The sequence below is a fragment of the Oncorhynchus nerka genome, linkage group LG10 (genome assembly GCF_034236695.1).
Source record: "Oncorhynchus nerka isolate Pitt River linkage group LG10, Oner_Uvic_2.0, whole genome shotgun sequence".
Classification (NCBI taxonomy): Eukaryota; Metazoa; Chordata; class Actinopteri; order Salmoniformes; family Salmonidae; genus Oncorhynchus; species Oncorhynchus nerka.
The window spans coordinates 73,960,087-73,973,642 of record NC_088405.1 but is presented as its reverse complement, the minus strand read 5'-3'; the positions used below and the strand labels follow the sequence as shown (position 1 = coordinate 73,973,642).

Here is a 13,556-nt window from a genome sequence, read left to right as displayed (position 1 = left end):
AGCAAACAGCCATGCAATCGCCATAGACAAACATTGTCAGTAGAATGGCCTTACTGAAGACTTCAGTGACTTTCAACGTCGCACCTTCATAGGATCCCACCTTTCCAACGAGACAGTTTGCTAGAGCTTCCCCGGTCAACTGTAAGTGCTGTTATTGTGAAGTGGAAATGTCTGGGAGCTACAACGGCTCAGCCGCGAAGTGGAAAGACTTCCCAGAAGAGTGGAAGCTGATATAGCAGCAAAGAGGGGGCCAACTACATATTAATGTCCATGAATTTTGAATGAGATGTTTGACAAGCAGGTGTCCACATTATTTTGGTTATGTAGTGTATGTCAACTCCCCCTCTATCCTAGTGCACTAGGACACACTCCTTTAGGCTACTCATGTTCTCTCACACTAAACGGTCAACTCAAACTCCTCTGACTACCCTACTAACAAATGACATTGTCACAACGTTGCAGATAGATTGTGAGAAGGTTGGTCATCACATTAGGCAATTTGTGAGGTAATAATTACACTCATGCAGTGGCAACATACTTTTGCAATGATGTGGCAACAAGTGAAAGCTACACATAGACCTGCTGAAGACTGACAGGGAAAAGGTTGCCAACACAGTCTCCTTAGGTCAGCAGCTGTTAACGAATCCATATTTCTTATGATGGTGTGATGGATTGTTCCATTGACAGACATGGGTGACAGTATATTGGACAAGTGGCGATGTCTCAGTAGTCTAGCATCAGTTTAGACTCTAGAGGCCTGCAGGGCAACAACACATGTCTCACCACATTATGCTCATGGCTTTGGCTTCTGAACATGGTTGCCTATTATCTAACTCACTACAATGGTTCTTCCTAGAAGGACTTGTGTAATCCGGACTTAAAAAGTTGTATTTTTATTTGACCTTTTATTTAACTAGGCAAGTCAATTAAAAGAACAAATTATTATTTATAATAACGGCCTACCGGGAACAGTGGGTTAACTAAAAAATAGATTTTTACCTTGTCAGCTTGGGGATTCGATCCAGCAACCTTTTGGTTACTGGCCTAACGCTCTAATCACTAGGCTACCTGCTGCCCTAGTCCACTATTTGCATGGCTGGCTGAATAAACCGAGAGATCTGGTCATTTGCTGAATAAATTCATGCCATGATCAAACGGAGCTGGTACTGTACATACCTCCAGGCTGGCTCGTTGGTGAGTAAAGGCCATGTTAATACTGTCAGTTGTGAGAAGGACGAGGCTGAAGAGGGAAATAGCCTGGCGGATGAGGTGATTTAGGGAAAAGCCCCTGTTACCGTGACAGAATATAAGAACATGGAAATGAATCCCATTTCACTTGCAAAGGATGGACGCTCTCATCTTCCCTTTTTTTCCTTTCTATCCTCCGCCGTCTGTCTGCGACCTTAAATAACAGTCTCTATGTCAGAGCTGATATAGCTCACCGGCTCACGGATAAATATTTGAGATGAAGGTGGCGAGATGAGCGCTGCCAGCTTATTTGCAAGCCGATGTGCAGCGATTTAGTGCGAGTGACAAGGTGAGGCGGTCCTGTATACTGGACCTCCGCATCTGCTTCTCTGTTTTCACGCCAATCCTCGGGAGAGGACCAATGACATATACAGTGCAGTAGGAAAGTATTCAGAGCCCTTGACTTTTTCCACATTTTGTTACTTTACTGCCTTATTCTAAAATGAATGAAATAGTTGTATTCCCTCATCAATCTACACACAATACCCCATAATGACAAAGCAAAAACAGGTTTTTAGAAATGTTTGCTAATTTATTACAAATAAAAAACTTAAATATCACAATTACATAAGTATTCAGACCCTTTACTCAGTACTTTGTTGAAGCACTTTTGTCAGCGATTACAGCCTCGAGTCTTCTTGGGTATGACGCTACAAGCTTGGCACACCTGTATTTGGGGAGTTTCTCCCATTATTCTCTGTAGATCCTCTCAAGCTCTGTCAGGTTGGATGGGGAGTGTCGCTGCACAGCTACTTTTAGGTCTCTCCAGAGATGTTCAATCGGGTTCAAGTCCGAGCTCTGTCTGGGCCACTCAAGGACATTCAGAGACTTGTCCTGGAGCCCCTCCGACATTATCTTGGCTGTGTGCTTAGGGTCGTTGTCCTGATGGAAAGTGAACTTTCGCCCCAGTCTGAGGTCCTGAGCGCTCTGGAGCAGGTTTTCATCAAGGATCACTCTTCTTTGCTCCGTTCATATTTCCCTCGGTCCTGACGAGTCTCCCAGTCTCTGCCGCTGAAAAACATCCCCACAGCATGATGCTGCTAGCACCATGCTTCATCGTAGGGATGGTGCCAGGTTTCCTCCAAACGTGACGCTTGGCATTCAGGCCAAAGAGTTCAATCTTGGTTTCATCAGACCAGAGAATCTTGTTAATCATGATCAGAGTCCTTTTGGTGCCTTCGGCAAACTCAAAGCTGGCTGTCATGTGACTGGAACTCAAAGCTGGCTTCCAAAAGCTTGCAAAAATCACTGAAGTTGGAGACTTTCATTTCCCTCACCAACTTTAAACATCAGCTATCTGAGCAGCTAACCGATCACTGTAACTGTATATAGTCCATCTGTAAATAGCCCACCCAATCTACCTACCTCATCCCCATACTGTTTTTATTTTATTTACTTTTCTGCTCTTTTGCACACCAGTATCTCTACTTGCACATCATCATATGCTCATTTATCACTCCAGTGTTAATCTGCTAAATTGTAATTATTCGCTCCTATGGCCTATTTATTGCCTACCTCCTCATGCCTTTTGCACACAATGTATATATACTTTTTTTCCTACTGTGTCATTGACTTGTTTATTGTTTATTGTTTACTCCATGTGTACCTCTGTGTTGTTGTCTGTGTCACACTGCTTTGCTTTATCTTGGCCAGGTCTAACCTGGTTAAATAAAGATGAAATAAAAAAATAAAAAAATGTGCCTTTGACTGTGGAATGGCTTCCGTCTGGCCATTCTACCATAAAGACCTGATTGATGGAGTACTGTGGAGAAGGTTCTCCCATCTCCACAGAGGAACTTTGGAGCTCTGTCAGTGACTATCGGGTTCTTGGTCACCTCCTTGACTAAGGCTCTTCTCCCCTGATTGATCAGTTTGGCCTGGCGGCCAGCTCTAAGAAGGGTCTTGGTGGTTCCATAATTCTTCCATTTAAGAATGATGGAGGACGCTGTGTTTTTGGGGACCTTCAATGCTGCAGATATTTTTTGGTACCCTTCCTCAGATCGGTGACTTGAAACAATCCTGTTTTGGAGCTCTATGGACAATTCCTTCATGGCTTGGTTTTTGCTCTGACATGCACTGTTAACTGTGGGACCTTATATAGACAGGTGTGTGCTTTTCCAAATCATGTCCAATCAAATGAATTTACCACAGATGGACTCCAAGTTGTAGAAACATCTCAAGGATGATCAATTTAACAGGATGTATCTGAGCTCCATTATGATTATCATAGCAAAGGGTCTGAATATTTCTGTTTTTTATTTTGAATACATTAGCAAAACATTCTAAACATGTTTTTGCTTTGTCATCATGGGGTATAGTGTGTAGATTAATGAGGGGAAAGTACATTTTGAGTCAATTTTACAATAAGGCTGTAATGTAACATGTGGAAAACATCAAGGGGTCTGAACATGTTTTGTTGTTGTTGCTATGTATTGGCCAATGAGAGGCTTTGAAGCCATATTGACACTATTCAGAAGAAGCAGTCCTCCATAGGAATGAATAGATTTCTACAATATTTAAATGTAATATTTCAAAGACAGAATTTAACTATTGCTTTCTTGGTGGGGACTGTAACATTAGTCCTCTAAAAATGATAATTTTTTTAATTCCTTAAAAGTATGTTTTTAATTATGTTTAGTTCACAACTTTTAAAAGTATGCATTAAGTTGTCTGTAATAGAATACACATGGGAAATACAAACGTAGACATTAATAAATGCATTTCTATAGCTTCAAAAATATTTTTTACAAATGGTGGTGGAGTGCCAAGATGGAGGCGCGGTGGTTTCAAAACAGTGCCCCCTGTCAGTCATCTAGTGTATATATAAACCATTGTCGGGGACACGAGGACGGTCCCCGTGCACGACTCCCTGAAATGTCATCACCAACCCCAATCTCGGCATGAGCAGCAAGACGAGGCAGCAGCACCGTGCTTTTTTGAACCTGATCCTCCATATGTGTGTATTAAATTGCAATGAGTCAGTCACAAGCACCCTTGTAATATGATGTGGTGCCATTGTCAAGGGATAAAAACATCGGCAAGTCGCCATGGCACCTAAAATAATCCCTAATTTCAATAAAGGGGAAATAACCGGCAAATCTTTCATGTATTTGCCGTTTTAATGTTTGTGTGTACTAGGGAAAAGAGAACTGATGTAAAAACACGCAGTAGCAGGTGATGTCGAAAGAAAGTCAAGCAGTCCTGTCTTCATCTCAGTTAGAGACATCATCGCCCTCTTCCGACAAGTCCATCATCATCACTTATACTCTGCCTTCAGAAAGTATTCATACCCTTTGACTTACTCCACATTTTGTTGTTACAGCCTGAATTCAAATGCCTGAATCTCACCTATCTACACACAATACCCCATAATGACAAAGTGCAAACATGTTTTTAGAAATGTTTGCACATTTATTGAAAATTAAATACATAAATATCTCATTTCCTGTGTTGCTTTGGCTGTATGCTTGGGGTCATTGTCCCGTAACTCTTCTACCAAGTCTCAGGTTGTTTGCACTCTGAAGCAGATTCTAATCATTGATTTGCCTGTATTTGGCTCCATTCATTGTTCCCTCTATCCTTACCAGTCTCCCAGTCCCTGCCACTGAAAACCATCCCCATGCTTCACGGTAGGGATGGTGTTAGACGGGTGATGAGCTGTTCCTGGTTTTCTCCAGACATAGCTCTTTGCATTCAGGCCAAATAGTACCATTTTTGGCTCTTCAGACCACATCATTTTTTGCATGCCTTTTTGTAAACTCCAGGCGTGCTGTCGTGCCTTTTTCTCTGGATTGGCTTCTGTCTGGCCACTCTCCCATAAAGTCCAGATTGGGGAAAAACTGTAGACTGTTGTCCTTCTTGCAGGTTCTCCCATTTCAGCCAAGGAACTCTGTCGTTCTGTCAGACTGGTCATTGGGTTCTTTGTCAGCTCCCTGACCAATATCCTTCTTTCCCGGTTGCTCAGTTTGGTCTGACGGCCAGCCCTAGTTCTATATTTCTTCCATTACCCAATGATGGAGACCACTGTGTTCTTGGAAAATTTAAACTCTCTTGAAATTGTTTTATACCCTTCCCCAGATATATGCTGCACAATCTCGGAGATCTACAGACAGTTCCTTGGACTTCATGGTATAGTTTCTGTGGGACTTTATGTAGACAGGTGTGTTTCTTCCAAAATCATGTCCAAACAATTGAATTGGCCACAGGTGAACATCACAGGTGGACATTATAGTGACATCTCAGTGATGACTGAAGGAAATGGATACACCTAAATTCAATTTGGAGTGTACTTACAGTACCAGTCAAAAGTTTGGAGACATACTCATTCCAGGGTTTTTCTTTATTTTTACTATTTTCTACATTGTAGAATAATAGTGAAGACTTCAAAACTATGAAATACCACATATGGAATCATATAGTAACCAAAAAGTATTAAACAAATCAAAATATATTTGAGCTTCTTCAAAGTAGCCACCCTTTGCCTTCATGTCATCTTTGCATACTCTTGGCATTCTCTCAACCAGCTTCATGAGATAGTCACCTGGAATGCATTTCAATTAACAGGTGTGCCTTGTTGAAAGTTAATTTGTGGAATTTTTTAGCCAATCAGTTGTGTTGTGACAACGTAGGGGTGGTATTCAGAAGATAGCCCTATTTGGTAAAAGACCTAGTCCATATTATGGCAAGAACAGCTCAACTAAGCAAAGAGAAACGACAATCCATCCTTACTTTTAGACATGAAGGTCAGTCAATCTGGAATATTTCAAGAACTTTTAAGGTTTCTTCAAGTGCAAGACGCAAACACCTTAAAACGCTATGATGAAACTGGCTCTCATGAGGACCGCCACTGGAAAGGAAGACCCAGAGTTACCTCTGCTGCAGAGGATAAGTTCATTAGAGTTACCAGCCTCAAATTGCAGCCCAAATAAATGCTTCACAGAGTTCAAGTAACAGACACATCTCAACATCAACTGTTCAGTGTGAATCAGGCCTTCATGTTCGAATTTCTGCAAAGAAACCTCTAAAGGACACCAATGCAAAGAAGATCCGGGAGCGTAATTATAGCCTCAAGCTCATTACCATAACGCAACGTTAACTATTCATGAAAATCGCAAATGAAATGAAATAAATATATTGGCTCACAAGCTTATTAGCCTTTTGTTAACAACACTGTCATCTCAAATTTTCAAAAAATGCTTTTCAACCATAGCTACACAAGCATTTGTGTAAGAGTATTGATAGCTAGCATAGCATTAAGCCTAGCATTCAGCAGGCAACATTTTCACAAAAACAAGAAAAGCATTCAAATAAAATCATTTACCTTTGAAGAACTTCGGATGTTTTCAATGAGGAGACTCTCAGTTAGATAGCAAATGTTCAGTTTTTCCAAAAATATTATTTGTGTAGGAGAAATCGCTCCGTTTTGTTCATCACGTTTGGCTAAGAAAAAAAAACGAAAATTCAGTCCAAACAACGCAAACTTTTTTCCAAATTAACTCCATAATATCGACAGAAACATGGCAAACGTTGTTTAGAATCAATCCTCAAGGTGTTTTTCACATATCTATTCGATGATAAGTCACTCGTGGCAGTTTGGTTTCTCCTCTGTTCAAAATGGAACAATGCACGCACCTGGAGATTACGCAATAGTTTTGACGGAGGACACCGAGCGGACACCTGGTAAATGTAGTCTCTTATGGTCAATTTTCCAATGATATGCCTACAAATACGTCACAATGCTGCAAACACCTTGGGGAAAAGACAGAAAGTGTAGGCTCATTCCTTGCGCATTCACAGCCATATAAGGAGACATTGGAACACAGCGCCTCAAATCTGGCTCACTTCCTGTATGAAATTTCATCTTGGTTTCGCCTGTAGCATTAGTTCTGTGGCACTCACAGACAATATCTTTGCAGTTTTGGAAACGTCAGAGTGTTTTCTTTCCAAAGCTGTCAATTATATGCATAGTCGAGCATCTTTTCGTGACAAAATATCTTGTTTAAAACGGGAACGTTTTTCATCCAAAAATGAAATACTGCCCCCAGAGGTTCAAGAGCATGGCTACCACCAGCTACCACCAGCATGGCTACCACATAATTCTGCAGTGATACACCATCCTATCTGGTTTGCGCTTAGTGGGACTATCATTAGTTTTTCAACAAGACAATGACCCAACACAACTCCAGGCTGTGTAAGGGATATTTGACCAAGAAGGAGAGTGATGGAGTGCTGCAGCAGATGACCTGGCCTCCACAATCACCTGACCTCAACCCAATTGAGATAGTTTGGGATGAGTTGGACAGCAGAGTGAAGGAAAAGCAGCCAACAAGTGCTCAGCATATGTGGGAACTCCTTCAAGAATGTTGGAAAAGCATTCCAGGTGAAGGTGGTTGAGAGAACGCCAAGAGTGTGCAAAGCTGTCATCAAGGCAAAGGGTGACTACTTTGAAGAATCTAAAATACAAAATGTTTTTTGATTTGTGTAACACATTTTTGGTTACTACATGTTATTTCATAGTTTAAATGTCTTCACTTTTCTACAATGTAAAAATAAAGAAAAACCCTTGAGTAGGTGTGTCCAGAAATTCTGACTGCTACTGTATGTACATGAGAAATGTATGTATTTCATTGTCAATAAATGTACAAACATTTCTAAAAACATGTTTTCACTGTCATTATGGGGTATTGTGTGTAGATGGATGAGAAATTCAGCCTGTAACGCAAAATGGGGAATAAGTCAAGGGGTATGAAAACTTTCTGAAGGCATTGTATGTCTTCTGCCTTCAACCTCAGAGCTGCAAGTGCAATAGCTGGAGCAAGTACAATAATCGCAATAGCTGGAGCAAGTACAATATGCGCAATAGCTGGAGCGAATACAATATACACAATATACGCATGCTTGACACATTGTTTTGGTAGACCGTTGCTTTGGAAATCAGCTTTTCTGATATTGCCCTCTGTTTGACATTGGTTTACTATTGATAACAGAGCGAGGCAACAGATTTAATTTAGCTTATTACAGTGTATCAATCTGCCATTTATTTATTCCCCGGAGAAGAGTACACTAACCCCACAGTCTATTTCCCTCTCACTTCTTCCTCTCTGTCTCTATTAATCTGTAATCCCCATTTTTATTCTCTGAGACATTCTATCTATCCCTCTCCCTTCCCCTCTCTCGCTTCATCTCTCTGCCTCAAAAGAGAGGCTGCACACACACGGGCACACACACACGGGCACACTGTTGTACAATGGGGTCTCATAATGATGGCAGCCTCCTCCGTCCTCCCTCCCCACCACGCTTGCAGACGCGCGCCCGGGCCCTCGTTAATATTCCGTTGTTGTACAACGGTCGCTTGTGTATTTTAACTCAGAGCCCATTTGCCGTCTGCGGCAGAGTGTTTTGTGTTCGCAGCTGTGTTTGATAGCGCCAGGCTAGAGAGAGAGAAGGATAGCTAGAGGGAGAGAGAGCCCTGGCAGTGACAGAGCCCCCTGATTTACTGACGCTTATCGCATAATGAACCCGCCCTCGGTGCACACGGCGCTCATGCCAGTGCCTGGGCCTGGGGGAGAGGGGTAGACTGAAGTGGGGGGCGGGGGGTTGAGGCAGCAGGTACACTGCCTCATGCCCAGGGGGCATGGAAACGCAGGTGGCAGTGCCCAGGGTACCCAAGGGACCACTCCTAGTCCACTGTTCTACCTCAGTGTGCTGGATCCTCATCTCTGCCCCCTCGCTGTCATTAGACCCCAGCAGGCACTGTGTCTGTCTGACAGACACACAGAGAAAGGGAGAGAGGAGGGGGAGCAGCAGAGCGGTGCAGTGAGAGAGACAGAGATAGGAAGACTTGTGGGGGGGTGGAGTGAGAGAAGGGAAAGGAGGGAGGGGAGAGATAGTGAAAGCCTTCTGATTTACCATGCTGTATCTCTAGTGCCTGGGAGCATAATGTATTCCTGACTAAATGAAGTCCTGCCTGGCCTTTTGGATTGCAGCACAATGTGATTATGGCATTCGCTTACAAATATTGACTTTTTGCATAAGGAGCAATGAAGTCCCCTCCCTGCTAAGAAGAATGACATTTTATTGGTTACATATGTATATGTATATGTGTGTATATATATATATATATATATATAGTATGTGTTATAATGCATTGTCTGTATGAATTTGAAGGTAAATAACCTTCCATAGTCTGTCCACTGAGCATTAGCATGCTCTCCTCCAGATCTGTCTGATTGGGGCTCAGACTGCTCCTAATTAAAGGCAGGTGAATCTCAGCTCCATTACTATTCCTGTAGCGTCGTGTGGGCCCCACCACGCTCTGTCATGGATTGTGATCTCTGCCGTGGCTAAAACGCTAGAAAAGAGCACGTCTTACAGCGGGAGCCACTGATAACTTCATGCAGACAAATAAAGACTGTCACTTTTATAGATTTTTACCCTCCTGCCTTCTCCCTCTCTTTCTGTATATATCTCTTTTTTTCTGTCTTTCTCCTCCCTGCCCCCCCCCCCCCCCCCCCCCCCATCCACAGTATCCCCCCAACCAGAAAGCGCCATACGCCGGGCGTCGCATCACTCCAAACAGCCACTGCCTCCAAATGTGAATAACATTTAAGGCGCGTCTCTCTCCAACGACAATACATGCCAGAAGAAATTGACATTGTCTCTTGACAGGGGCGATGGGTGCCCGAGCATGACAGTACATAACGAGAAATGCAATTTATTCCCTGGCACGGTGCCGCTCGGACAGCCAGATAATGAAACGCGTAGGTCATTGGCGATGACTTAAACCTTTAGCGGTGGAGTGAAATGCATTAAATATTGAGAACATTACACGCCTGGCAGCGTGGCGCATCTGTGCCGGGGAGCGAATGATGTATGGGCGGCTGCTAGTCAGACACAGGAAAGCAATTAGTCACTGAGTGTTGGAGAGAGCCTCCGCATATCATAATATTACTGATTATTGACATCTGAATATCCATTACACGAGTGTCCCCAGGGTGGCAAGGGTACAGTGCTCTAACTTGACCTACAAAAAGGAAGAAATTGAGTGGACTGGAACAAGTGTTTTTATGAAATATGTTAGAATTTTGTCCCCGATAGCTCAGTGTGATTGCGAACCTATTCTAGCCTTTGTCATATAATATTCATCTTCTCATTGAATTAAACACACTTGTACATCTATAGCTTTCTTTCTGTATGAACTCAGACAGAAATAGCCATTTGAAACTGTAACAAAGTTATGAGTCCAATGTGGTTGTTCCCTTTTATTTATTTCCTGTCTCTGTCTTAGTTATTACATGAAGGACTGCGACTGAATCAAACATGATCAAATATTGTAGGAGAAATATCGTTGGAATTATGTTCGATTGTCTGTGTTGTCCCCCATGTTCAGCAGGTGACCATCCATATGAGTGCGAGTTCTGTGGGAGCTGCTTCCGTGACGAGAACACTCTGAAGGGCCACAAGCGCATCCACACCGGGGAAAAGCCCTATGAATGTAACGGCTGTGGGAAGAGGTTCAGCCTCAAGCACCAGCTGGAGACCCACTACCGCGTGCACACAGGTAGGCATCGTTAGAATCACAATGGACGGGAAAATCACAGGAAATACACTACCGTTCAAAAGATTGGGGGTTTTGTTTTTGAGAGAAAGCACATTTTTTTGGTCCATTTAAAATAACATCAAATTGATCAGAAATACAGTGTAGACATTGTTAATCTTGTAAATGACTATTGTAGCTGGAAATAGCAGATTTTTAAAATGGAATATAATAGGTATACTGAGGCATCCATCACTCCTGTGTTCCAATGGCACGTTGTGTTAGCTAATCCAAGTTTATAATTTTAAAAGGCTAATTGATCATTAGAAAACCCTTTTGCAATTATGTTAGCACAGCTGAAAACTGTTGTTCTGATTAAAGCAGTAATAAAACTGGCCTTCTTTAGACTAGTTGAGTATCTGGAGCATCAGCAAGTCCTCAACTGGCAGCTTCATTAAATAGTGCCCGCAAAACACCAGTGTCAACGTCAACCGTGAAGATACGACTCCGGGATACTGGCCTTCTAGGCAGAGTTGCAAAGGAAAAGCCATATCCCAGACTGGCCAATAAAAAAAAAAGATTACGATTTGCAAAAGAACACAGACACTGGACAGAGGAACTCTGCCTAGAAGGCCAGCATCCCGGAGTCGCCTCTTCACTGTTGACGTTGAGACTGGTGTTTTGCGGGTACTGTTTAATGAAGCTGCCAGTTGAGGACTTGGGAGGCATCTGCTTCTCAAACTAGACACTCAAACGTACTTGTCCTCTTGCTCAGTTGTGCACCGGGGCCTCCCACACCTCTGTCTATTCTGTTAAGGAACTAATACACAGGTTGTACAAGATCTTCAGTTTCTTGGCAATTTCTCACATGGAATAGCCTTCATTTCTCAGAAAAATAATAGACTGAGGAGTTTCAGAAGAAAGTTCTTTGTTTCTGGCCATTTTGAGCCTGAAATCGCACCCACAAATGCTGATGCTCCAGACACTCAACTAGTCTAAAGAAGGCCAGTTTTATTGCTTCTTTAGTTAGAAAAACAGTTTTCAGCTGTGCTAACATATTGCAAAAGGGTTTTCTAATGATCAATTAGCTTTTAAAATGATAATCTTGGATTAGCTAACACAACGTGCCATTGGAACACAGGAGTGATGGTTGCTGATTATGGGCCTCTGTACACGTATGTAGATATTCCATAAAAAATCTGCCGTTTCCAGCTACAATAGTCATTTACAACATTAACAATGTCTACACTGTATTTCTAATCAGTTTGATGTTATTTTAAATGGACAAAAAATTATATTTTCTTTCAAAAACAAGGACATTTCTAAGTGACCCCAAACTTTTGAACGGGAGTGTATGTCAACTCCGTTAAACTGGGAAAACTCTGATACGCTGATAGATTGTCAGGGCTATAGCACGGATACAAATGGCAGAACTGTTACACTGGGAAAATATCAGCTCTGTTACACTGGGAAAATATCAGCTCTGTTACACTGGGAAAATATCAGCTCTGTTACACTGGGAAAATATCAGCTATGTTACACTGGGAAAATTGTACAAGCTTTCATGGCTTGTTCAAGAGAGTTAGAGGGTTAGTGTACAATGCTATTAGTTTCTACCAGTACAGTTCCCTCTGGAGACTAGTTAACTCACTGGAGATCCAGCTTGGCTCCATAACAGATTGAATTCAGTGTTGTAACGCAGAAGGAGGGGAAGTGTATGACAAGTGTTCAGTAGTTTTATACTGGGCGTTAAGATGGTCTGGGAGCAATGTGCTCACCTGATTTGCTCATTTTACAAAGCATACTGTACACAGACTGTTTTATGAATGTTTCCAAGGGCCAGTAAATACAGGCTTGTGGAGGAGCCACCATATTGATCCCAGGCCTTTCCAGCTCCATAAATGTGTCAACAAGGTGTCAGGCGGCCGCTGGCAATTGTCACTCTCATGATGGCTGAATTTACGTCCCCAGATATGAGGATGAGGGTCAAGTGCTGTGAACCAGGGTGCTATGAGGGACACACACCACCTAGTATCCCAGGTCTGCTGTTGAGCCAAGGGTTTACCTGCTTCAACCTCCCACCAACCCTCCCCTGTCTCTCATTCAATAAGCCAGCTGTCATATTAATGCCCCCCCCCCCCTTCCCCTTTTGTGGTGCCGGGGCCAGGGGCCTTAATTCGCGGTGAGCTAAAGCGCACTGGAGATGACAAGACCAAGTGACAAGCTCACAGTCAAAGGCCACTGCGCACAAAAGGGGGCCGCTTGATAAATCATCGACATTGGCAACCTTCCCTCCCTCCCGAGTCCCACCTGTCAATGGCGGATCAATACTGGTCCCATTTGCAGTTCATTATTGCCCAGTTATCTGAGGCAACCCTGTTTAAAGTGTGGTTATTGTATACACTGCTGGCACGTGGGGCCTCGTCAGTCGACACGGCCCGTAATCATCTTCTTGGCATGGCTATTTGCGTAAACACAACCCTGACCCCCTTCCCACAAGTCAAGTTTGGCGATTTGAAAAAATAAAAATATAAAAATAGATGCAGGGACACATCAGAGAGAGGCCTCTGTAACGTGGTGTGAGCGTCGGTATCATTCACGGCCCCAATCACATCCAACACCTCATTTCAAATGCCATTGGTAAAGGTTGGCATTTACATGTCTAATTTGCGCCTGTCGGATTGAGTGCCGGGGATTATTCCTAGCCATCCCTCTAATCATTTGCACGTTTAGGGGGGGAACTGGTCCGGAATATCACATGCACTGAAATGTA

At 42.8% G+C, this 13,556-nt stretch overlaps 1 protein-coding gene across 2 annotated transcripts in view; it reads left to right on the top strand.

Moving 5' to 3' along the window:
• LOC115136001 (zinc finger and BTB domain-containing protein 16-A-like) overlaps positions 1–13,556 on the top strand; it is a 191,420-nt gene that overhangs the window by 172,219 nt on the left and 5,645 nt on the right. The window contains exon 6 of one of the 2 annotated variants that reach the window (XM_029671294.2): positions 10,640–10,807. In XM_029671294.2, the coding sequence (XP_029527154.1) occupies positions 10,640–10,807 (168 nt within the window). Of the gene's footprint in view, positions 1–10,636; positions 10,808–13,556 lie in introns of both variants that reach the window. The other variant, XM_029671293.2, reaches the window with a different exon arrangement.